The 22,140-nt window shown below is 39.7% G+C and overlaps 1 protein-coding gene across 5 annotated transcripts in view; it reads right to left on the reverse strand.

The window, feature by feature from the left end:
* Positions 1–1,108: 1,108 nt before the first annotated feature.
* The window catches only part of LOC129780364 (flotillin-2), a 384,914-nt gene continuing 363,882 nt past the window's right edge, over positions 1,109–22,140 (reverse strand). For 2 of the 5 annotated variants that reach the window (XM_055788548.1, XM_055788550.1), the window contains exons 4-7: positions 9,856–10,072; positions 9,656–9,791; positions 8,127–8,525; positions 1,109–8,053 (exon numbers count right to left, since the gene is read on the reverse strand). In XM_055788548.1, coding sequence (XP_055644523.1) covers positions 7,874–8,053; positions 8,127–8,525; positions 9,656–9,791; positions 9,856–10,072 — 932 coding nt within the window. In that variant the 3' untranslated portion in view covers positions 1,109–7,873. The other 3 variants (XM_055788552.1, XM_055788551.1, XM_055788553.1) reach the window with 3 other exon arrangements.

Genomic DNA, 22,140 nt, shown 5'->3' on the forward strand with positions numbered 1-22,140 from the left:
GTAAAATTTTATATGGTAGCAGTTGTGTTACAAATGATTTGGTATACGGAACGATTTATTTCAATTTTCATAAATAAAAACCAAGGTGCCTCGAGCGGGAACGGCAACGGGTCGTTTGGTTTGAGCTGTCGGTTTTGTTGTGTTCATTTTCACCCAAAGAAAATTCATGCGGCGGGAAAAAAAATGGAAAAGTGAAAAAATATTCGAAAAAGTGATTTCTCATATGTTCTACATATAGTATTAGGTGTTGTTAGTCTCATTGAAATTCGCATTGGGTTGAATAAACACTCAGAAAGTCAAAATTATAAAACAAAATTACCTTTCCCATTTCAAATATGTTTTCTCTATATTAGAATAACATGTTTTTACTGATGAGAACAATTGATAATTGTGCTCGGTATTGGTAATTATCTTATATTACATTGGTGAGTTTTTTTCTTAATTTAATCCATACATAACACAGGAGGCATCTCATCTAGGGTCATAGAGGGTGGCTTTCATCATATCTCATTCCACTTCGGTATCTTCTATCTGATACGCACCATCAAACGACTGTTTATCATACTTCTGTCATCATCACTCGGTAAACACTGGTGGAGTGAACAAACAATACCCAACAACAAAAAAAAATGCCCTTTTCAGAGCCACCAAATCTTTATTAAAGAGTTTAATGATGTAATTCTTCAAACATATCAAAAATCAACAGATAGCCTAACGGAATCCTACGTCAACTATGCGGTCGTGTCTCGCACACAACCCTCCTGTGACTTTTTTTGTATTCAACCTTTATTCGTTTCTCGCTCAAACATATTATTGTATTATTCGTATTATCATCAGCGTTCAGATATCACCCACATGGCCTTGCTTCCAATTAGCTGCTGCTGCCGATCGTAAGTCCCATCCGTTTGTTGTTATATGCTGCATATGCCATGGATTTTTGACGTCTAAAGCCACATTTTCGACACTTGAGGACAACTTTTCATAAAATCCTTTGCCAAAACAATCAGGATCGACCACCAGAAACGCCACAGTAAAAAAAGTGTATTCAAATTTCAAGCGAATCGCGCTTAATGATATCACGGTTTTTTTTTCAAATTCTTCAAACGTATTGGCTTACATATATCTTTATTCAAATTATCAGAGAAATACAGATGTTTCGGTACATATTCACTAAATGTTTCGTATTACATTCTTTAACTTTCGGTTTTTAGATAAATCGGAAATTAAACACCGCATCTTATTCTTAAACGATTACATGTGTCGTTTTGTTTAGAAACAATTTTGCTAACCCGCAATGAATTTAGTGTTCAAGATTACAACGGTAATTACTTTAAACAAAATACACATCCACACACCGTTCGGAAAACTTCGCTGTGCTCGGACATTATTTCGGAGTATATGATTTTACACCGATTTCTAAAAATAATTGATTACCACTGCGTTTAAATACACTGTTATAAAAGGTTAACTTTTTCGTTCTAATCCAAGATCCCGGCTCCCATTTACTCGCGTAATACCGAATGATGTTGGTGTTAGCTGTTAATTTACGTGAGTTAGAAATAGATAGTAACGTTCTGTTTATGCTCTTCGTAGAGTGGTAGACTGAAAATGTTAATGATACGAAAAGAAAAATTCTGTGTGGGAGGAGCGCGAAAATATATATGGTTTGCTTACATTCTGGAATCAGATAGCGCATCATCACTGATTTCATTTCGGTAAGAGTACAATTTCTAATGCTACACGACTTCAAAATATGATTCAATATCTTTGTTTTGTATATTGTTTTACCTAGCTTCTCAATATATATAAGGAGTATAAAAATATACATTTTTGTATCTTCAACTAGGTTTGTTTCTCTTAGTTATTTTTCTTGTTTCAGGTTGTGAAATCGACTTATCGTGGAATTGATCTAGCATTCTACATGTTTCGAGACAGTTTCGAGTAGGGGATGTTACAACGCGGTGGCAAGTTATCTATTCCAAGCATTTTGCGCAATCACCTCATGGACTCAACCAATGGAACGAGAGATGTGGTCCTCTCGTTTTGTTGGAACTATGGGATGCTATATTCTATTACATAAACCTACAAAGCTAACAGCAAGCCCAGAGGAATCCATTCGGTGTACACTAATTTTTTGGCTTTTGGAATCCGAAAACGTTGCCACTCGTTCTACAAGCAATAAACGCAGCGGAAATTGACGTGAATTTTTTCTCTCTACCTGGTATGATACAATGGTTTAGAAAGTTGTGCTATACAATGCGAATAGTAGAGAACATTTTCGATAAGTAGTTCGAATCGCTAGTACACTAGTTGTCAATCGAAAACGCTCGAAGCAGTAACGAAATGTATATTTATTTTTTGCTGTCGCATCCCGCTTTGTTTTGAAATCCAGCCGCACGGTTCGAAGGGATCAGTGTGATTTATTTATATTAATATCAACATTCTTTTTTTCAATTTGCTTTAAAACAGTTAAGAATGTAAAGGAAGATATTTCTATCGTTGTTGTATAAATGAAGAACGAATTGGCTCTGAGAGAAGATGTGTTAAGATTAGAGGGTTCAATTAGTAGATACAGTATTGGACAAAACATTTGCAACGGATATTTACTCATTAACGACCAGCTGTTCGAAGAACAAATCCATTGATAATTTCGGATGGCTGATCGTCAATGGTTCAACCCATTTTGTTGGGCTATGGGAGCTAACTATAGAAAGCGTAATTAATCTTCATTTAAGTGGAATTTGAACAAAAATACCACTAAAAACTCACAAATAAATTCAGAACGGATAAATCGATGTTGGGGAAGGGTTGATCAAATTGGGCAGTAGACAAGGGCAACTTCGGGGTACGGGATTCACCATTTTCTCTTTTCACAGAACGCAGCAGGAATTGCGATTTCCTCCAACGAAAATAACACCAGACGGGAATTTCACGATTTCGTTGTTTGTTTTCTCTTTAGAACAACATAAAGACTAAACCAAATCAAAACTTTAAACTCTTTAGCGCGTGAAAAAAATCTTGTGAAAGATTCGAGCATTTTCTCCTTTCGGAGATCGATTGAACAGAACAGAAAGTAGAACTGTGTTAAGTCAGAGGGGACAAAATCGCAACATTGGAGTTACTTATTGCATTAGGTTAAGCATTTCATGAGGTACATACCATATTTATCAGATTTAGAAAATCTGCAGCAGGAATAACGTATCAAAATTGTTTTGAATGCTCAACGAAAATCCCTTATAGCAAGCTCGTTTTTCTCGAAATCATAAAAATGTCATATGTCCGGTCTGATTTAACACAGACCAATTAAAATCTACTGCAAAAAGTCAATGCAAACTAGATCGCTGAAAACGAATATTATTGAGAAATGGTATTTTTACAACTACGCAAATAATCTGATCATCTCTAACTATTGGTGTGAACTTAGAAGAACGGAAAGGGACAATAAACAGGATCTCGATACATGAAACATTGAAACTCTATTCGAATCAGCACGCATAGGTATTTTGGCAGTTGTTCAAGAAATGCGGCGAAGGTGAAAGCCAGAGGAACACGACACAGTTACTGTATGTCATCGTGAATTATATACTGCATATGCCGATGTGTTTCCCAGTTTCCCAATAGAGTTAGATGTTGCACATTTGGTGACCGTGACAGGTTTTGCTGCAAGTTATTTGTAGCATTTAACTTGACCACATATATTGGATGTACTAGAAGAAAGAAAATCCCTGATTGTGTGATCTCCACATTTTTACACGACGGAATTCAAGAAAAATGACACGTTGAGATGTGCCTTTTGTAAACAAAAAAAAGCGAAATAGTATCGCGTTGAAAGGACCGTCTTAAAAAATTTAAATTGTGCTACCGTGCCTAGCGGTTAGCGTCACACCTAACATGCCGGGGGTTTGTGTTCGATCCCCGTTCTGGTCGGAATTTTTCGTCAAAGAAAGTTCCTCCGTCTTGCACAGTGGCCACGCGTATTCTAGAGCTTGCCACTCAGAATGAATTCAAGGCGTGTTATTTGGCATGGAAATCTCAACCAAGTACTAGTAAAAAATGACTCAAGTAATACTTCCTTGAGACGGCGAAGTTCCGCTAGGAACGTTAGTGCCAATTAAGAAGTAGAACAATTTAAATGCGTGTCGAGAGGACCGCAAAAAAAGATTGATCTGTGATGAACTACGTAAATGCGTGTTGAGAGGACCGCACAACAAAATGAGAATAGCCCACAAAGCGCGTTGAGAGGATCGCGAAGATTGATTTGTTTCGTATAATGTAAATGCGTTTTGAGAGGACCGCATAACAGAATCTTAGAAAAATGAGTACGTGAGAAGAGTACACAATGCGTGTTGAGAGGACCGCGTCATCAAAGTGTAAGGGAAATGCGCTGTGTGCGTGAGGGGACCCAACGAGTTGAGAGAACCGTTAAGGTGATGTACCACAACAAACAGAAATGGAGTTGGAACAAAGAGTAGGAAAGCGCTTTCGAGATCATGAAACAACACATCATTGGTTCTACTATATGTCTGGGATTCTTTTCGGAAGCAGACAATTTTAACTGTATTATATACAGATTTTCCACCTAATGCATTAGGCACCGTGTTAGTTCAGGAGGATAAATATGGAATTTTGCGGATTATAAGTTTTGCGTCAAAGTTGTCAACGGTAATCGAGAAGAAGTATGCCCAGAACCAGCGGGATGCTTTGAGGATAGTGGCAGCAGTGAAGCTTTTCTCCTACTTTTTGTTAGGCATGCGTTTTATCTTGCGGACAGATGCTCAATGGATTTCATTTTCAGTAGGTCGAGTGAGGAGTCGAAACGGGATTTGACAAGAGCCGATGGATGGGCTCTACGTCTCAGCTTGTACGAATATGACATTGACTACATTACTATACAACGGACTTTTCGTAGCGGATTTATTGAGGGTATGATGACGCATTCAATGAAGAATTCATCACCTAAAACCGTTTAACAGTGAATTCCTCAAAGAGTGGGAAATCCATGGATACACAGAGCAGGGCAATACTCCGACAGATGTAATCCGTGCCATGAAAACACAAAATTGGCCGAAAAGTTCAACGAAATTCAAGTCAGTAGACGATATTGTATTTGCCGATGGGGTCCTAGCGAATAAGGGATGTGCTGTTATTCCTTCAACAATTCATGAAAAAGTACTGAACGTGGGTGTAGGACACCCACTAGAAGCAAAGATGAGAAGCATTCTTCGTATGCGTTTGTGATGCCTGGGATGAATGCTGATGCGAAAAAATGGGTAAAATCCGGTGCCATTTGTTCTATAAATAGGGAGAGGCGGCCTCCTGCTTATCTGATTGATTATACTCGATCCCTCGAACGGGATTCGAAGGACTACTACTACTACAGTAGAACCCCGATTATCCGCGTTCGGCGGTCAACAATTCGATAACACTGAAGCAATTCGTGATGCAGTTACATCGTACTTCAAAAAGTTGGACGCTACGCACTTCGCGCTCGGAATAGAAAAACTCGTGCCACGCTATAAAAAATGCCTCGAAGGTTACGGCGATTATGTAGACAAATAGAAAATAAAACGTAGATTACGCAAATCACCTTGTTTTTTGTCCTAACTTTATTTTTCCGCGATTTCTGAGGCACTGAAACTTAATTTTTGAACGACCCTCGTATATATGCTGACGATACAAACCGACAACCCATATAATTTCCGCCATGTTGAAAAGCTTTAAGTAGAAAAAACTACTGAACTTTGTTTTTTTATTAGAGTACTGGAATTTTACGAACCAAGAAGTATGCATCCATTGGCCAAAAGAACACCCACGAATACTCGAAGTGGGCAGATAAAAGATGGTTTTTTATCACATGAAACATCGAACATATTATCTCGTCTACAACTTCTACGAGTTAGAGGCGAATGAACTGTAAAGTACAGTAGAACCCCGATTATCTGCGAACATATTGATGTGTGTTGAGAGATTACACCAGCTCCGGAGTGAGAGTCCAACAGCCGACCAGGTAAGACACGTGATAAGATTTCAGACAGATTGATGGGATGCTCCCTGCCTGTCACTGTCGAAGTTCCAAATCTTCGACAGTGACAGGCAGGGAGCATCCCATCAATGACCAATATACAAAGATGCATTTTTACACGATTAATCAATTTTATGATGAAACAAACATGTTCTGAATATATGCATACATTTTTCTCAAATTAGCCCTCTAAAGAACATTTTTATAACCACAATTGGTTGCAAATATTTTGTCCAACACTGTATGGATAAAACAAAAACAGAACGGGGAAAAACAAACACAGGAAGGAGAGGAAGAGTAGTATTTTAGATGTACAATGTTATATTATGTCTTTAGGAAATACATAAATTGTAATATTTTCTCAACGCTATGACTAATAAATGAAACACATTGGTGAACACGATAGTAGTTTGCGAAAAGTTTGAAGCTCTAGCGTGCACGACCGATGTCGTCGGTACAGTTTAACATTCAATCTAAGGTAATATCTTGGATTGTGTTAAATTTTATACAAACAAAAAATCAGAGAAAAAGAAACAAATGTATACACAAATGAAGGAAACAAATGCAAATTATGTAATATATATGTATAGTTTGTGTGCTCGATAGATAGACTTTACAACAACATAACAATTATATACTTGTAATCGATTTTTTTGTCTTCACTTCTTAAGCTTTTACCGTAGTGGCAGTAATATTTCGTTTAATGTTGAAGTATTGAGTCGATTTTTGTTACAACTGCTCACGATAAAATGGCGCTTGGGGGTATATAATGCGTTTGTTATGGTTTAAAAACGAACTGATTATGCTTCTTCTTCTTTCTTTGTTTTTAAGAGGCTTTAAACTTTGCAGTTCATTCGCCTCTGGTGATTATGCTTCCGGAAAAAAACTCATATAACTGGGATGATAATGAGTGAGTGAAAAATTTAATACGTGCTTGCTTGCTGAATAGATCATCCTCTGTTGAAGGTTTATAATTGTATAACTAGAGTCAATTACGACTAAAAGTACGCTATCATTAATCTGTCGGCTGCGATTATGCAAGCCGCAGAGAAAACATGATCTATCTTATTTTCGCATATTTCATAACGCTTTCTATTCGAACGTTTGGAAATGAAGCTCGATGATGATTTGTTATGCACTGTTGCAGGAAGAAACAAATCTGGTTTAAATATAGTAATTTCCTCCAATGCGTCTTTTTCTCGTAAGCAGACTTCTGTTACTTACTAGTAAAATGCAATTCGAAAAAATAATTGTATGTTAGTGTTCTTGAGAGAAACGAAAAAAAAAAGAATAAAACAGACCTACTCCTGGACCCTTCAAGTTTTTTGTTCCTGATCGTCCGACTCACACACAAGCCGATGAATAGGTTAGTTTAATAAATTGATTTTATAATTTTTAATACACCCCATTTTTCATACTCCATATAGTTGTTTTTTTGTTGAACGCTTACCGCTTAATAATGGTTGAAAGATGTAAGCTTTGCGATACAGCATGTTTTTTTTTTTTCAAATGAACCGTTGAGACTAAATCTAATGCTATGTTGTTATTCTGTAGCTTGCAGTGTATCGTTACTGATTGGTTTTATTTCGTTATTATTATTGATTCCATGACGGATATGTCAATGTACTTGTAGATTGGAGTATATTTCGTGGTTGTGAAAGGTGAAGCACGATCCGATTTCATTTAAACCTACCGAAGTAATTAGACTTCCCATTGCATCAAATCACAGTATATGAGATATACTGTTCGTTAGAATTTGATAACTTCAATCGTCGGTTTTTCTAGCGACCTAACGATTTCCGAATATTTCTGTTGCTCAACGGCCATTTCTTGCAATTGTTGTTTCATTTATTATACCTTTGCGCCGGGTAATTTACCTAAGACCTTGGACAAGTCTACTCCCGTTAGAGCATTGATTGCTGGTGGAAGTTGACCGACGAGGCGCGCTACGTCCGCTGTTGTACTATCGTTGCCTCCAATTAGTACTATTTCTTCGGTTTTCGCCAACGGTGCAGCAACCTCAGCCGCGATCTAAAAAGCATAAAATATAGTTTTTTAAGTGTAATGTATCGTTGATCCTATCACAACGCAATGCGCCCCAAACCTTTGGCAGTGATTCGAGAACAATATTCATAATGGCAGCATCTCCGTATTGCTTGTACACGTTAGCCTTCATCCGCATCCGTTCTGCTTCTGCTTTGCCAACCATCTCGATAGCCAATGCTTCGGCGGCTCCAATTTTCTTAATCCGATCAGCGTCAGCTCTTGCGTTTTCCACCGTTTGGGTCCGTTTACCCTCGGCAATCATTTGAACTCGGTAGCTCTCGGCCTCAGCTGGGAGTTTTACGGTACCCGACAGTTCGCACTCTTTTCGCGTTACTTCTTGCGTTTCGATTTCGATCTGTTTGCGACGTTCCACGATCTCGATCTGAATTTCTTCGTTACGAATTCTTTGTCGAATTTTAGCCGCCTGGAGCTCATATGCGAGTTGTGATTCTGCTTTCTGGTATGAAATAGTGGTTGGTTGAGTGATTTGCTTACACCATCTTGTATATAATGCTTGCATAAAAAAATGGACAACTTTTACCAATTTTACATGCGTTCACCTTAACATCTGATGATGAAACCAGTTTTCAAACTAAATTTGACAGCGTTATCAGTTGAACTGCGGATGGTATCCCGGACGAAGGGAAAGGTGGCTACATCGTTCCGCACTTTGGCCGGGATGTTGGAGCAATGGGCCAGATAGTGAAAAGATACGGAGTGTGGAGAAGGAAACGTAAGTCAAGAGCGGCCGTGTCGGAACAGCAAGCTGTTTCCAGAAATAAAGCCTGGAAGTGATGGAGAATGAAATTTGCCAGCGAAGTGGAACGTCGCGGTCATCGTGAAGGACGAGACGTATCCAACGCTGGATGGAAAAAGGTACTTCTGTGACTAATTATCACTGAAAGGGGGATGTCAAAGCCGCTCTTCTTCCGTTCGGGATGAACGGGGAGATTTATAGCACAAAGTGCCTGTCGGAAGTTGCCTTTCTTCATCCAAAAGTAGGATTTGGACGAGGATGTGGTGTTTTGGCCGGACCTGGCCTCCGCCCATTATGCGAGGATATCACTGGAGGAGATGAACCGCTTGAAGAAAAATGTTATTCTGCAATCCGACAACCCCCGAACATCCCCCCAACTGCGCCGTATCGAGAATTTCTAGCAACCTGAAGCGGAGGGTTTACTCCAACAATTTCGTGGCGAAAACGGAGGAGGAACTAATAAATAAAGCTAAGGAAGAACTGAAAAAACAACCCAATCAATATGTTTTCAACAGCAATGACGAAAGTTTCGGTCAACTGCCGTCGAAATATTTTTGTAATATGGTTAATAAAATTATGTTATAAGGGAAATTTGTCCCATTAAACCATCTTTTGTGGTCTTTTTTACCGCCATCCGAAAATTGTACATTTTTTATGCAAGCGTTAACTTATCACTCAAAAATGTCTACTTAAAATTTAATGTCGTCATAGTAAGTCAAATGTATGAACTTATGTCTTCACAGAAATCCTACGGGTCGGACAACAGTAGTGCCATCTATATACTAAGTCAGAAGCATAATGAGTATTCAGTTATTATCAAGCTATGTTACCGCAGTATTGATCTCCTGATCGAAATTCGCCTTCTGAAGTTTATACATTCGAGCGTTGTCTTCGATTTTCGTATCCGTTGAATACTTAACGTCCATAGCGCTTTTTTCACATTCCGCCTCCCGTATGCCGGCATCTCTGTGGAACACAAAGTTAGCGCGATGAGTGTGATTGAGAGATCGATGGGGTAGCGGGAAATTACCTGTTTGCCTCAGCAACACCCGCATCAGCATCCCGTTTGACGCTTGCAGTCTGTGCCTTTCCTAGTGATTGTAAGTACTGCACATCATCGTAAACATCCTTGATGGTGAAGGACAGAATTTCGATACCCATGCGGCCGACATCAGGTGCCGCCACTTCGCGAACCAACGCGGCGAATTGGTCGCGATCTTTGTACACTTCTTCGACCGTAAGCGTTCCTGTGAAAAGAAGGCATGTAACGATATATACTATTGCACCTGAAAACGACAATAATTGATATATAGTGTGTTCTTTTCTAAGACACTTTAACCGTTAGACGCAATTCAAACGTTACCTTTTAATAACCATATAGGTCCCACCAAGAATCATCGCGAGCCTAATTATATTCATCCAAATGTATGACATTTTCCTGTTTCTGAAAAAAAACTCACCAGTCGAACTGACAGTCTGAAGAGCAACTTATATGTACGACTTAGCTATAGCTGCGCAAATTCTAATGTGCTCAAACAAGCGTAACCGAAATATTACCCAACCAGGGGCCAGAGGGCAAAAGACTATTCGAGTTTCACAACATACCGGTTGGTTATTTCGTCACCGTTCATGGTTATAAAACCGATACATTATTTCAATTTTCTCATAATTTTTGAACTGAACCACATTAAATGTATGAAACAAATCTTAGTTGACCTATGCTCTGAATGCCTCAAGTGGTCGGTATTCATTCAGACCAGACTAAGTAACATAATTATGATTTCGAGATGGTCAGTCAAGAGGGTTTCACGATTGACTATGTGTGCTTGGTTCACTATGACTGAACAATTTGCTGATGAATTCATATCATTTATCCAGTATGCAGTCGATGTGGATTTTAAACTGTAGAATTTCCTCCGCTCAACCTATACAAAAAAAAAAAAAACAAACCGGTTGTGTGGCTTGAAACATTATTTTACTAATCAAAACTAATCGATTAGTATGTTTTTTCGAGTATAATTCTTGATTTTCGAAAAGAATATGTTCCAATGACAAATAGGTTAGCGCGATTTTGAAAAGAGTTCGTACAGTCAATGAAAGAGCACGGTTGGATTTGAAATTGATCATGAAAAGTTTAGTAATGACCCTTTTTTACTCTCTGGTACTCTGTCTAAACAAGATATAATAATATATTCGATCAAATATTCAATAACTATGAATTGTCTAAAAAGCAATATATTTCGTTTATATTTAGTTTCAAAAAACTGTGTGCATAATATTTGCTAAATTCGCTAATAATGGAATCTAAACACATTTTAAAGTATATTTCTCAGCAACATTTGGGACCTTAGATTTATTTTTTTCAAGTAAAAAGGTTTGGAAAAGAAAAAAAATGGGCTTGAGCTTGGGTAGACTGTGCACTGTGCAGCAAATATCACAAAGAACACACGGAATGACGCTTGGGAGTAGCAAATCATTCTCATTGTGCATGTTAGCCTCTATAGCAGGAGTGGACAAACTTTTAGGGAATATTGGGCGACTAATTGTTCAAATGTTAGGTAGCGGTCTACCAACGTTGACTGTATCAAAAAGTCATCAAAAAATGAATGTTGTACTAGACGAGAAACAAAGTTCTAATCCTGCTGTACTCGAACTGTGGTGCTAACGCTCACAACAAAGTGTGTGAGGAAGTCGAGGTGAATGTCTATTGAAATTTCTCTCTCCAAACAACATTGGAGCGCCCTGACCGAATACAGCAGATAATTAAAACGATCCAAACGAAAATCATGGGTAACTGCGAAAGCATTAAAAGGATCCCAATCGTCGTAAGACTCAGTAAAACACTTGCAAAAGACCACTCCATCGGACTAGGTTTTATTAAAAAGGATGACGGCTCGTTCACAAAATCTCCCTCAGACGTACTAGACGTTTCTTCGTTTCCACGAGGGTCACAGTAGAAACACAGAGAGATCCTTTCAACCAAAGATGTCCGCAGGTGCAGATGGGAGTTTCCCAGCCCTGATTCAAAAATGAGAATCAAAGCTGATTCCATCTCTAATTAAATCATTCATTCAGACCAATTAGTTTATCATCATTGTCCATCATAGTCCGTTGTCCATTGTCCATTGTCCTATGTTACGTCTTTCTTATACATTTGTTCTATCCATTTGTGTGCTTTCCCGAACAGAGCTTTCAATAACGAGCCACTTATCGACGAGCAACTAAGGGGAAATCGTAAGATGTAATCTCTCCGTGAACGAAGGAAAAGAAGAAGAACGAAAGGTATGAACAGTGCATCTTGCTGAGGTAAACTTCATTCTTCGTGAGGACACCGACTGCACAACACCGTTGCTGGGCGAGCTGGACAGCGAGAAGTCGAATGGTTTTCTCAAGGCAATGGGAGTGAAGAAGTAATATGAGGGAAGAGTAGAGTTTTACAAGTTTTTTTAAGGCTAGAGACGAATGAACTGAATAAGTTTAAAGTCTATTTTATTCAACAAGGAAAGGCAAACTTTCAGTATCGTTACGGAACAATGAATACCGCTTGTTCTTCCTTGTTTTGCGACATCACATGTCTTCGTTTCGGATTGAGCTGTGGATGCGACCAAATTACTCACTCGCTGATGTCTCTGGTATTGCAATCATTGCATCAAACTGACGCCATTACATTAATGTTCTGAGCTACACAATTGTGTGGGGAATCATCAAGCTAGGCTATCGTCAGCTCACCAAGAAAATAAATGAGTGATTTGGTTTCGCATGACGGTAGGAAAACTCTTTCCACGAAGGATGAGAGCTAAGCTAATTTAGACTGGCAATATTAACAGAAAGGGCTTCTGTTGAGTAGAGCGCAAAACAGAGATAAGTGTGTGTATATTTAGTTCAAGCCATCGATATATGGATATTTGTGTGCGAACGTGCGTGCTTCATAACTCATACGTAAAAATAGTGCATCTTCGCAACGCTGAAACCTCATTTGTAATGATAAATATAAAGAAGGGGGGGGAGATAGCGGGAGGGAATTATTTACGCTAGAGTATTAGTAATAAATCTCTGCTGAGGCAAATATTCAGTCTTTTTCCAAGCAGTTAACATTATTTTTTTGTGTCTTTGACGTTGCATCAATGCATTGAACTGACACTATGGTGAAGCTGGTGTTAAGGTTGTGCACCAAAAAATTATTTGGAGAATACCAAGTTATTCAATAAGTTATACAAAGTCATTAATTTATTTGGGTTCGCGTGCAGATAGAGTTTATTTCGATTATTTAATCACCAACAAAGTAAATGTCGTTCTGGAATTTTGTATGTGATTTGGTTTCGGTTGCCAGTAGCAAAACTTCCTCCACTAAGGATGACAGCTGCGCTTATCTCGAGCATGTTTTGTTCTGCGACCACACGAATGAATCAAACAAAAAATTATCGTCAAATGATTCTACAATAAAAAAAACATTTCAGGGCGACCAAATTGGTTTGATCGATTTCGCTCTGGTGTAGTGGCTGTCGAAGATACACCCCGTACTGGTAGGCCAATCGTCGTGGAACCGATAAAATCGTTGAAATCATCCAAGTAGACCGGCATGTGAGCATTCGCTCGATTGTCCAGGAACTGGGTATAAAAAACCGTTTGGAACCATTTGCAGAAGATTGGATTCCAAAAAAAGCTGGATGTATGGGTGCCACACGAGTTGATGCAAAAAATTTTTTTTAGATCGAATCAACGCCTGCGATGCACTGCTGAAACGGAACGAACTTGTCCAATTTTTGAAGAAGATGGTGACTGGTGATGAAAAGTGGATCACGTACGACAACCTAAAGCGGAAAAAGTCGTGGTCGAAGCGCGGTGAACCGACCCAAACCATCGCCAAACCCGGATTGACGGCCAGGATGGTTTTGCTGTGTGTTTGGTGGGATTGGAAGGGAATCATCCACTATGAGCTGCTCAACTATGACCAGACCCTCAATTCGGTTTTCTACTGTGAGCAGCTTAACCGTTCGAAGCAGGCGATTGACCACAAGCGGCCAGAAATGATCAATAGGAATGGTGTTGTTTTCCACCAGGACAACGCTCGGCGTCACATATCTTTGATGACCCGCCAGAAGCTACGGGAGCTCGAATGGGATGTCCTATTGCACCCACCGTATAGTCCTGACCTGGCTCCAAGTGATTATCATCTCTTCCGGTCCATGCAAAACGCTCTTGGTGGTACTAAGTTGGCCTCAAAAGAGGCTTGCGAAAACTGGCTGTCTGAGTTTTTTTTTGCAGATAAGGAGGGGGGTTTTATAAGAAAGGGATAATGAAGTTGGCTTCTAAATGGCAACAAGTTTGCGAACAAAACGGCGCATATTTGACTTAAATTGGATAATTTTAAGTATGTTTAATAAAGCGTCGAATTTCGATCAGAAATACGACATTTCTTTTTACCCAACCCTATTCAAAACCCGTTGTATTGCTAAATTGTAATGTTTAAAGCTTCTGGAAGACAAATATGATGAAAAACTTTGATCGTGTTTTTCTCAGTTGCTGATTTTGGAAAATAGGAAAACTATGCGAAGAACGGTAGAATTGTCCTTTATCTAAATACCTGTTCGCCTACCAATCAGGCAAACCGACAGTCACAGCGCTTCACACGCTTGTGATAAAAATTTTAAGAATCTCTTCCGTCAAAAAAAAAACGCATTATGTGCGTTCTTGACATCGAAAGTGTTTTCGATAATGCTTCTTATCTGCCATTGACACAGGCTATGAGAAGAAGACATTTCGATGACTGTATAGTATAGTTGAATGGATCAAAGGCATGCTCACGAGGAGGGGTTCTGTGACTGGTTGAGGACCTTCTGGGGAACTTGGAGGCAAAAGGTTTCGAAATCGTGGGTTTTGCGTGGGACACACACTTACACAATCATGGTATATCACAGATGGTCTGAGGATAAATCCTTCAAAAACAACAATTATTACTTCCTCAAAAATGAACAAAAAACAGCAAAAACAAAAACAGCCTCAAAACAAAATATAGACATGCTCACATCTGCATCTTCTCAGACAGTCAAGCGGCACTTGAAGATCTTAAAGCTTTCAAGTGCTCATCAACAATTGTCTGGGAATGCATTTGCCTTTAACGACAACTAAGTCAGATAAGTACTGGATTCTCGGCCACTGCAGTATAGAGGGAAATGAACTTGCCAGATGTGGCTCAAGCTCATCCTTCACTGGTCCAGGATCATTCTGTGGAATTTCTGACAGTGTGTTGAAGAATAAGCTGAAGACGTGGGAAAACTGTGGAGTGATGGCCGAGATCAGGCCGAGTATTAAAATAACTGTACAATTGTCGAGTCGTAATAAGAAAGATCTCAGCACATTTACTGGACTTATAACGGGACACTCTCAAAGTAAATACCATCCTTGAAACAAAGGTTTCGTACAAAATGTTATTTGTCGCTTTTGTGATGCTGATAGCGAAACCTCGGAACAATTGCAACTGCGGTGCTCTAACAAGACGCTGACTTCAACATCTTGACGAGGTAATTCAGGAGCAATATGGTTCAAAACAATGGACTCAGTGGTTCACATCCAACAGAGGAAATAATCGGTGATCTTGCTTCTATTGGTGTTGGTGGTTTCTGAGATGAGTTACCCTCATTAATGATTATTACCCGTGTGCGATATAGCCTGATAGCAGTTTGACAATAAAAAACTAAATTGCGGCTATTGAAGATCTGCGGTTATTCGTATTATTATCTCAGCGCCAAAGTGTGAAGTGTTTTGATAAGTTTTGAAATTTTACCGTTTTGCAGGTGCTTTAAAACATGCATTTCCGGATAATTCTGTTCAACGAATGTCTGTATCCACGTTTGTGTTGAGATGCTTCGCTAGAGAAGACGGTGCCACTAAATATACAATATGAAAATGGTACATATTGGAACTAGTTCTCTTCCAAATGATCCTATGCGTTTTATCAACAGACTGATGATATTGAATACATAGAATGGCTGTATATATCAGTCCACTGTTCGTTTAACACCCCAAAACTCGCCTTTATGAACTCAACGAGTTTGTTCAGTTCACAGCGTTAATAGCGTTCAGATTCAGTGTGGAATATATTCTCAAGCATAAAAGCAGGTGTGACTTTCAATTACAACTAGGCGTGAAAATGTTCCATTCGGTTCAGAGTTCTTCCATTAAAAACAAACTTGCAATTAGTACATAACAGCTTATATATTGACACTATGCAAAACTGCGGCACTGATTAATGGTTAACTTTGTATCATTGCGTTAAGTTTAATCACTGAACACGGTTGACAGCCAGGGCTAACACTATTCTATAGCGACAATTGCCGTTGAAAGGTCGGAAGACTACTGTAGCTACTAGCGTTCGGTAGGGAACTGCATGCGCTCACTTATCAGTAACATCTATGTTTGCCTCGTCAATTAGTAGCGGTCACACATTCAAGTTGCAGCAACTTTGTACTTCGTTACTTGTGGTCGCGGTCATTTTGTATGCCAAGAGCAATTGGTTCGAAACTATGAAATCAATTTATTCCGGGCAGACTTTCGTTAATTATAAATAATTTGTTCAATCCATCGAAAGCTGATTCTCGAGCTTTTTTAAATGGTGAAGGCAACCATGGGAAACAAAATTTAGTCCACGGTGGATACTTGCAATTCATTTTAATACGATATAAACTAGTAGTCGTTAGGAATAATAAATACAAGCATTTGAACCATGGAATAATATATAGTTCAACGTTGTGGACGGCAGCACCATTTAACTCAAGGGCGTAGAAGTTCATTCTTACCTTGAATTCCACAGAATTGAGTGCAGAAATTCTTTAAATACTGTTGGTCTTTGTGTATGTAATATTGTTTTTAAGGGGGTATTCTAGTGTAGAGACGCAATTTTCAGACGGTTTTTCGAGCTCCGTAAAAATAAAACAAAGAATATTTTTACTATCCATTATATCATTATTTGTTCATCTATCTTTTAACAATAAAACAAAAATTTAACGGAGAAAAAATATTCATAACTAGAATAGTTATGAGCTGATTAAGTGAGGGGGTTCAAAAAAAGTTATCCCATGGCGTACACGATTCCAACCCTTCTGGTTATCTGAAACAATCGAACAGATTCTGAATCAGTAAAGATGTCGCTATCGCATGAACCTCGGGCAAGGCAAAAACACTGTTTTTGATAAAATGGCGGCCGTTTGAAAAACAAAATCAGGTTTAAAAAGTTTTTCTTTATTTTTCCCGATTTTTTAAAAATATCAGTTTTCAGAGGTTCATGCGATAGAGAGATACCTGCAGATTTTATTCATAAAAGTTCGATATGAATCGGTTCAGTAGAACTTGAGATAACGTGTACGTCAGTTTGAAAAAACTAGTTTCGAGAAAAACGCGTTTAAAGTTCATTGTTATGGCCTTACCAGGTAGGGATTGTTAACCGGTTTTACCGGTAATACCGGGTCATTTTCCATTACAGAATTACCGGTAATTTTACAATCGATAACCAGTAATTTCGGTAATCTTAATTTTTACACCATAAATAACATTCGCCTTTACCCCGCTTTGAAATATTACTTCTTCTTCTTGAATGGCGTTAACGTTCTCTGTGGAACTTTTGCCGTCTCAACGAATGCATTAACTAGCGTCATTTATTAATACTTAGTTGAGATTTCTTAAGCCAAATAACACGCTTTCAATGTATTCCGAGGGGCAAGCTCTAGAATACGCGTGACCACAGTGCAAGTGGAAGGAAATTTCTCTGACGAAAAATCCTCCGGCCAGAACGGGAATCTAACCCGAACACCCGGCATGATAATGTGAGACGCTAACCACTCGGCCACGGGTGCACTTTGAAATATTACTCTACAATCTAAATAAGAACGAAAAATCCAACTGGCAGTGTTGCACCGATTCTACGACCTCCGACCATCTGTTCAAAAATAGCTGCTCGATCTCGATACTCGATGCCCTCGAACCAGTTCTGGTCGCTGTTGAACTGCTATGCCGGAAGAACTGCACCCTTTATGAAACTGACGTCGGATTGCAATTTATGCTAGAACAGCTATCTGCATTCTGCTCGTGGTCGTGGCACAATTAATGATGACTTCGGCGTCTTCTATCAAACTTCACGGACTGCATTGAACAAGCAGGCATTTTAAATCGTTCGTGGTTTGATTAAATTTGACGATTATGGTATTGTTTCAGTAGCTGGATAACAGGAGGGAAAAAAAACCCACTGGAAGATGCAGAATCTGTTGAGCATCGAGGAATAACTTGTCGATCAGGTATCAACGTCCAGCCCAAGCTCAATGTTTATAAACGGATTAATGAAAATCCTCAGACATGTTTTCGTACAGAGGGCATCAGAGGCAAATACATGGCAATGGTATTCGATGCTCTTCGTACTGTACGCCCAACATCATTGGACTCTAAACGTCCGTTTTCCTCTTCTGGGACTTTCGGTAGAGGGAAATCAGGGTAAATCCGACACTTCCAGATTTTTCCAATTAAAAGACATTTTTTGCAAATTTTCCGATGTCCCCTGACACACTTGTCATTTTTTACGTTCCGATCCACCCTACAGCTGCGGAAGTCGCTTTACTGTAAAAAAAAACCACACAACAGGACCGGTCAGCAAACAGGAGTTTGTCCATGTAAAATTTCGCTAGTGGAATTTAAGTGTTTTTGTCGGAAAATTTTGGAAAATTCGATACTTCTGTGAGTCTAATTTATCTTAAATCATTGTTCAGTGTATTTTATGAGACGGTAGGTGGTTTTGTTGATTATCGATGATGGAAAACGTTGTTTTGAAATTTCGAGCCTATTCGGGGTAACACCGACACCTTCAGTCAGGGTAAAACCGATACCTGGTTTGTGTTCCACTGACAAGAAAAATGCGTCCTTGCTTTTTGTAGATGTCTTGTGTTTATATTTGGAAGACAAAACGACAGAGCTGGATTGACAAAACAGTCAAAACCGATGTTGAACAGGGCTTGTCAACAAAAAAGCCTGGAAGAGCTTCAACGCTCATCGGCACAACCCCCGTGGTTGCTCACCCAAGCTGGAATCAAAACTCTCGTGTTTACTCCGGTCCCGGAGTAGGAATTTGTCCATCATCTGCTTATTGTAACAAGTTTACATTCGTTTCTCTTAAGGTTTTAACCCGAGAGGGTGTCGATTTTACCCGCACTCTCATTTGTTTCACCTAAAAACATTCGTTTTTGCATTCTAAAGGGTGTGTCACATCAAATTGCATCACGGAAAAAACGCTGTAGAAATTCGCCCAGAAGACCGATTCTTTTGAAAATTTTAGACAGTAAAATAAAAACTATTAAACAACTTTTGGCATTTTCTTTTTATTCATACTTCGAGCCCAAGCCCGTATGCTCGCACCTTCCTCTTTACCCCGTCCATAAGGTTCTGTACAACGTCAGGTTGTAGTTTTTTTTTAACAGAAATCCATTTTCTCTTGAAGTCCGCCTCCGATTTGACAACTTTTGGGTTCTTCCGGAAGGCCTGCTTCATAATCGCCCAATATTTCTCTATTGGGCGAAGCTCCGGCGCGTTGGGCGGGTTCATTTCCTTTGGCACGAAGGTGACCCCGTTGGCTTCGTACCACTCCAACACGTCCTTTGAATAGTGGCACGAAGCGAGATCCGGCCAGAAGATGGTCGGGCCCTCGTGCTGCTTCAATAGTGGTAGTAAGCGCTTCTGTAGGCACTCCTTAAGGTAAACCTGCCCGTTTACCGTGCCGGTCATCACGAAGGGGGCGCTCCGCTTTCCGCAAGAGCAGATCGCTTGCCACACCATGTACTTTTTGGCAAACTTGGATAGTTTCTGCTTGCGAATCTCCTCCGGAACGCTGAATTTGTCCTCTGCGGAGAAGAACAATAGGCCCGGCAGCTGACGAAAGTCCGCTTTGACGTAGGTTTCGTCGTCCATTACCAGGCAATGCGGCTTCGTCAGCATTTCGGTGTACAGCTTCCGGGCTCGCGTCTTCTCCACCATGTTTTGCGTTTCGTCGCGGTTAGAAGCCTTCTGAACCTTGTATGTACGCAGGCCCTCCCGCTGCTTGGTCCGCTGGACGAATGAACTTGACAAATTCAGCTTATTGGCGACATCCCGGACCGAACTTCTCGGATTACGTCTAAACTGCTTAACTACGCGCTTGTGATCTTTTTCACTGACGGAGCATCCATTTTTGTCGTTCTTCACCTTCCGGTCGATGGTTAGGTTCTCGAAGTATCGTTTTAGTACTCTGCTGACCGTGGATTGGACGATTCCCAGCATCTTACCGATGTCCCGATGTGACAACTCCGGATTCTCGAAATGAGTGCACAGGATTAATCCACGACGCTCTTTTTCGTTCGACGACATTTTTCCAAATTTTGACAGTGAAGCATGGCCAACGTAATCTATACAATCTTATCTGATTATAAGCGAGAGCTGAAGATATAATTCCTAAAAATTAAATTTCTATAGCGTTTTTTCCGTGATGCAATTTGATGTGACACACCCTTTATCAAAATTCGAGTTCTACTCAAGGAGTTTCGATTGAGCAGTCATCGAGTACAGTCGCATTCGTTGTGGCTTGTGGGCTTGTAAATGGGCGCTTTCGATCCCACGTTTTTTTGCGAGTGTTAATTGGGAGAAGTTGTTTAGTGTTTCGTCGAAAAGAGTGAATTATAAGCTACAGTTACGTAAAATTTTTGGTCGGATGTTCTAACGGTGAAAACGCCGCGTCCGTTCAGCAATCCAGCTAAGTTTCCTCACTGTTTTCTATTCTTTTTCATATATATATTAGGCTGTCAAAAAAGTCCTGCGGTATTTTTTTTTGACGTAGGACTACGTCTAACCGGAAGATATAGGGGGTGAAATGGAAATCTAGGCACTGAACAAGTAGGAAAAAATGCAAGATTTGGAATGCTTATAACTCGAGCATTTCTCAATAGATCACAAAGGTTTTTGCATCAATTGATAGGAAATATATCTACGCATCCATCATAACGAATAACATTTCATTTTTCTTGAGATAAATAATTGAATAATTGTGAAATATCAAGCATTGTCCAAATGCACTATGTGCCCATTTTTTATTGGTCCATTTTGTGCTCCTCAAATCGTACCGACCAAAACGGGCAACCAGAGCAGCAGCGAAATAGAATGAAGCACGATTGGAAAGGAAAAAGAAAAAAAAATGAACGAAACATTGGTCGCAGTCTCACACATGCGTAATTCTCGAGCCTTAAAAATCCTCGCTCCGCTGCCGTAACGATCATTCTTTGTGTGGACACCGACTGGACAACATCGTTGCTGGACGAGCTGGACGGCGAGGGATCGAGTGCCTTTCTCAAGGCAAGAGGGTGGAGGTGGTAGCGCTGGAGTAAATAGAGTAGAGTTTTCAAAGGGCCTTTCTCAAGGCTAGAGACGAATGAACTGCAAAAGTTTAAAGTCTCTATAATACAAGACCGACCTACCTACCTACCGTAACGATCATTCTCATCCAAACCGTACACCACATCGGTTCGCACCACAACACATTAACAAACCAACCCAAGCAGCCATGTCTGGACATGGTAAAGGAGGAAAAGTGAAGGGAAAGACAAAATCCCGCTCGAACCGTGTTGATCTGGAGTTCCCCGCAAGGGTAGCTAGGCCGAGCGCGTTAGTACCAGTGCACCAGTCCACCTAGCCGGCGTTATATAGTTTCGGCCGCCAAAGTGATCGAATTGACTGGTAAAGCTGCTCGCGACGAGAGGAAAAAACCCGCATTCAGAGCAGAACACATCAAGACAACAACAGGCAGTTGCAGCGAGTGGCGGGTGGCAAACGCAATCGCAAAACGGCATCAGGTAGCAGAAGAAAAAAGTTTGTTCTTTATACAAACTGCTTTGGTGGCAAATCCAGAATAAGGCGGCATCGAGGGCGTTCGAAATGGTTTTTTTCAAAACCACGAGTACTAAGTTTTCTAAATTGGAACCATTCCATAAAACAAGGCGCTTTTCAGGGCCATTAAACCTTCCAAAAAAGTGTTTACGAAATACAGTTCAATGCTTTCTAAAATAATATCCAAAATAATAATAAAACACTAATTGATTTTTTCATAATTTGTTTGCCAGGATATGATGAGTATGTGAATTTGGCAGTTGTTCTGAGCTTATTGATAGTCGGACATGTAATGCGACTTATTTAGTTGGACATTTTTGTAAACATAGAGATCCAAATTATGACCCCACGTTGAAAGTCAACACTGTACCACTGCCATCGCAAATGTTCAATTACAGGTTAAAATCACCTCCAATGCGACACTGAG

The sequence above is a fragment of the Toxorhynchites rutilus genome, chromosome 3 (genome assembly GCF_029784135.1).
Source record: "Toxorhynchites rutilus septentrionalis strain SRP chromosome 3, ASM2978413v1, whole genome shotgun sequence".
In the NCBI taxonomy this organism is placed as follows: domain Eukaryota; kingdom Metazoa; phylum Arthropoda; class Insecta; order Diptera; family Culicidae; genus Toxorhynchites; species Toxorhynchites rutilus.